Genomic DNA, 4959 nt, shown 5'->3' with positions numbered 1-4959 from the left:
TCATTCTAGATTAGACTTTATTGATCCCTGGGGTTAAATTCACAAGCTACCCAGCTATATATAAAGTAGTCCCATGTTTACCATCAGCAACATTAAAGTGATGTACACATTAATGCATCACTAATTTTAATCAAACATACATTATTCTAAAATAAGCCATGATAAGTACTTTTACTTTTGAAACTTTAAGTTTTTATTGAAATGAATACATTTGTATTTTTAATTTATACAGGACTTTTATATATGTTTTAGTATTTCTACACTAAAGTACATTTACATTAAAGATCTGATTAATTCTTCAACCATTTTTATTGTTTGATCTTTAGGAGGGTCCATGTTTCATAATCTAGTTTTAAGCCCTACTGTATATATTTCAGCTGATACTGTGGTGCACAGTCCATTTTCAAAAGACCATACAGCAAACCTGAGGCCATGAGAGCAGACAATCAATACTGTCCACAATCCACACAATGTCCACTCTTTCAATGAGAAAGATCTAATTTAACCCCAAAATATGCCCATATTAACATGCTTATATTAAGGGTACAACATGGGTTAAGATTTGGAATTTATATCTTTATTATTCACATCACAGAAACCCAGAAATCAATCGGTTGGCATTAGCTCAGTCAGGAGGGAGTTGGGTTGGAAACTGGAGGGTTCAAGTCCCCGTATGGACCAAAGTATGGAGGTGGACTGGTAGCTGGAGAGATGCCAGTTTACCTCCTTCCCCTTGAGAAAGGCACCAAACCCCCAACTGCTCAGGGTGCCTTTCCATGGGCAGCCCCCCCCCCCCCACTCTGACATCTCTCCATTTAGTTTATGTATAGGTACTGAGCATGTGTGTGAAATTCAGGCCTTTGTAATAACAACAGAGTGTAAATTGTTATTTCTGCATTTATTTATATTGTGTTATTAATAAAGTATACATTATTATCTATCTATTTAGCGCAGTGACTTCAAAACTTTGTAGCCTTTAAGGCCTAATAGAAAAGAGGTTGTGTGCACATTTGACCTCTATGTGCATTTTGTGTGATTTTAGCAAACTATGTAAATTATAAATACACTCATGCAGCCTGCTAGATATATAGGCGAGATTATCATACTCATATTTCTCAATATACTGTGGTGGGCGGGTAATAAAAACAGACATGGTTTTCCACCCAACTCAACACCTACAGTACACCGAAACAGGAAATGAAGACGCCTGGGCAAAGAGCAGCATTGTATATGCACGCTGTATTCTGAGAGGAGCTGCTCGTGTAAAGTGCAGCTACAAGATTTGCTATATTGTGTGTTTTCACTAGGACATATAACTAAGGAGTCCCTAAACAACTTGGTAGGTGTTTCTTTCTTTCTTAAATGGGTCTTGTGTTATTTAAACTGTATAACGTTGAGGTTTAGTTTGTGTTCATATTTTACAAATATAAATCATTTTTGAGAAAAGTTGTAATTACTAAAACCGTCTTTAAACATCGATCATCTAATTTGGGCAAAATATTGTCCTCTAAACCATTCCTCTAATAACCCACATTTGTCTCAGGAATGCAACTGTAAATGTAACTTTGTTGGTATTTTATTTGGTCAAATTGTTCCTACCTTTTCTGTTTCACTTCACCATCTTTATAGAACAATGTAAAGTAAGAATTAAATGTGTGAGTAAATGTGTAATGTACCATGTATAAAAATGTCTGCTTTTTCCTATTGTTTCTTTAGAAACCTGAACAATACAGCATCATGTAGTCAGCTTCTGGAAGCAAACCCATTTGTTAAAACTAAAAGAATAACTTGTTTTCGAAGGCAGTGTGGAAAGTAAAAGTGGGGGAGGAAACTGAATGGAAACTTGTTTGTATTGCTACAGATGCAGCAGCGTTTGTGAGAATCAACCCGCGCCGTCTCAATTTCATTAGACAAAACCCTCAATCTGCAAAGATGAACGCGACAGTCGGCAACTGCAGTATGCCCTCGGCCGAGTACCAGTACTACTTGTTCCCAGCGGTCTACATCTTAGCTTTAGTTGTAGGTCTACCAGGAAATCTGGCTGCCTTCTTCGTCTTCACCTTCAGGTGCAATCCCCGCACGAGCTTCAGTGTGTACATCAGCAATCTGGCTCTGGCAGACATTGTCATCCTCTGCACTCTGCCCTTTAAGATCCACTACCACCTCCACAGGAACAACTGGGTGTTTGGGGATGCCGCCTGCCGCGTCACCGGAATGCTGTTCTTCGCCAACATCTACATGAGCATCTGTTTCATGACTTGTATCTGTGTGGATCGCTACATGGCCACTGTTCACCCTCACGCCTATCTGAGGATGCGAAGCCCCTGCTGCTCTCTGGTTGTGGTTGCGGTGCTCTGGTGTATAGTTTTAGTGGCTATGCTGATCTTTGTCCTCATGGGCCCTCTGGAAACACTCGTAGACAAATCGGGAAGCCACAGCTGCTTTGAGAACTTCGCCCAGAAAGAGTGGAGCTCGCGCTTGGTGGTGTACAGCGGGCTGTGCCTGACCGTTGGCTCCCTGCTGCCCTCTGTGATCATCCTGGTGTGTTACCCGCTGGCCGCACGCCGCATTTCAATGATAAGGACTAAAACAGCCCAAAAAGCCGTGAGGGTCATTTACACCATCCTGGCTATAACGCTGCTGTGCTTCCTGCCCAACCATGTGGTGTACCTGCTGCACCTCCTGGGACGAATGAAGGTCATCCAGAGCTGCTCCTCTGTCAAGACCATCTACAATGCCAGGCGCATCACCATGGCGCTCGTCATCCTCAACACATGCCTGGACCCTGTGCTTTACTACGTCACCACCAGCCACTGCAAATGGAAGCGGATAAAGTTGACATGGCTGTGCAGAAGAGTTGCAAGGAGGAGGGGTGTTTATACCATTGCAGTGAGCTGAAGGGTAACAGCACATGCATACTGTAATTAGATCTGTTCACACGCTTTATTGTTAATGATAACACCACTATTGCAAAAATTAGACTTTTCTACAAAAGGTTTATTCAAATTGGCTTTGTACATCCAAATAAAGGGACCGAATTTGAGGATCTTAGTTTCAGTTTAGTCTATAAATGAGTCCATGAAAGAGTCTGCAACATCAGGAAAAGAGAACAGGCCTTAATGTTGTGGTAAAGTAAACAGGTGAGATGGTGTTAAGCCTCAAAGGAGTAAATTCTTTTTAGTGGGAATTTTCCTTCAAATGTTCGTTGTTTTGAAACCAAAGATATTTTAGCAGAGTCCAGATGGGAGCCCCTTTTTCAGCAGAGTTGAAAGGAAGCTGCCCAGGTCCTCGTCCTGAGAAAGAAAACCACAACATAAAGTCAAAGACAAAGCATTGTAGAATAAGACAAAGCATCATATATACACTTTAACACCTGCTAACAACATCACACTGGTACCGCGAAATTTGGTGTCAGTACATAAAGGAATCGCAGAGGACTGACTTAAAGCGTTATTCAGTACTACTTGTAAATGTATAATATGTGTATGCATATTACAGTTGTTACTTGCGACCCCTCCTTTTTTGCATATGTCAAAGTATGTGCTTTACTTATAGATTTATTTTCTTAAAAAGGTGCAGTATGAGTTCCTGCATGGTTTCAGTGCAATTTCATTTTTGTCTCAAATTGCGTTTGAAACGTCGACAGTGACCGTGCAGGACTCATAGTGGAACTTTAAATATTAATGAAGAGAAAGAAATGAACATAATTTTGTGTTTTTGCGGACAAACAGTCCAAACGACCAAAGGTATTGAGATTACAATTACATAACAGACAGAAAAGCAGATTACATTTAACCAATAAACGTTAGCTGAAGCAAACCCCAATCCAAAAAATGACTTCATACTTTTTCACCCTTTTACATTTCTTTTTACTTATCCTTACAGTTTTTTAACTACACTTTTTACTTGTACTGTATATGTTACAAAAAAATGCACCTTTGAATCCTTCATTGATTATCAAAATAATTGCCAATGAATTTTCTGTCAAATTCTTTTCTATATAATCTATTAAGTGTTTCAGATTTACAATATAAATAAAAAAAAATCTATACAGAATTTCATGATTTGTGGTTTCTATTGACCTGATATCTGCAATAAAAAAATAAATATGATAATAAAAATGATTACTTCATGTTCCTACAGAGTACCTGATTATATCTTCAACACAAGCACCTGATAATTTAACATACACCATAAAAAAGCAGGGAATTAACTATCAATCGAGTCTCTAAGACCTTTTTGAGAAGATTAAAGATAGAAAAGATTCAACAAAGAAGCAGAAAAACACATCTTGTCTTTCATTGTCTTGCCCTTTGTGCTTTGCACAGAGCGCATGAAGCCACAGAAACCGCTCTCCTTCCATTGCGCAGTACCTGAAGTTCAACAGGCAGGTTTCCCCACCTTCTACTTTCACTTTATTCTTACCTCCAAAGCCCCTACTCTCAAACTGTCCGCTCACAAAAGGCTTTTTACTTTCTTTGGCTGATAGAAAGTCCCCTGAGGACATGTAAAGTTTGTATGACTCATATCCCCTTTGCGGTGCATTTTAAACTGGATTTCAAACAAACCAAACGTGTTGCAGCGAAAAGGACATCAGACAGGAAATAGCCTGGGAATGGTTTCAATCATAAAAGAGGAACCAAGTGTGCCAGATCAAGACAAAAAAAAATATTTTGTCTAATGCAAGACAAAAAATACCTCACTGCAGTGCACAAAGAAGGTGTGTACACTGGGGGGTGATATGGGAAAAAAATCAAATATCACAATATTTTTTAACCAAATACCTCAATAAGGATATTGTCAGATTATTGAAGGGCTGACTATTGTTGCTTTCACAATATATTTAGACAATGATATTTGTGATAAATAATCACCAGTAATATGGATATACAGTGGGTACGGAAAGTATTCAGACCCCTTTAAATTTTTCACTCTTTGTTTCATTGCAGCCTTTTTCCA

General features: G+C 38.9%; 2 protein-coding genes across 2 annotated transcripts in view; one reads left to right on the top strand and one right to left on the bottom strand.

Moving 5' to 3' along the window:
- The first annotated feature begins 1181 nt into the window (after window positions 1–1181).
- On the top strand, window positions 1182–3807 carry LOC117947678 (lysophosphatidic acid receptor 6). Its single transcript, XM_034876823.1, has 2 exons — window positions 1182–1339; window positions 1862–3807. Exon 2 carries the CDS (start codon window positions 1933–1935, stop codon window positions 2896–2898), a length of 966 nt encoding a protein of 321 aa, XP_034732714.1. The 5' UTR covers window positions 1182–1339; window positions 1862–1932; the 3' UTR covers window positions 2899–3807.
- Window positions 2980–4959, bottom strand: part of ints11 (integrator complex subunit 11) — a 15330-nt gene continuing 13350 nt past the window's right edge. The window contains exon 17 of the mRNA XM_034876821.1: window positions 2980–3293. Within this exon, the coding sequence (XP_034732712.1) occupies window positions 3228–3293 (66 nt within the window). The 3' untranslated portion in view covers window positions 2980–3227. The remainder of the gene's footprint in view (window positions 3294–4959) is intronic.

The sequence above is a fragment of the Etheostoma cragini genome, chromosome 7 (assembly GCF_013103735.1).
Source record: "Etheostoma cragini isolate CJK2018 chromosome 7, CSU_Ecrag_1.0, whole genome shotgun sequence".
Lineage (NCBI taxonomy): Eukaryota > Metazoa > Chordata > Actinopteri > Perciformes > Percidae > Etheostoma > Etheostoma cragini.
The sequence above is the reverse complement of the archived record's forward strand: the minus strand, read 5'-3'. Positions and strand labels throughout refer to the sequence as shown.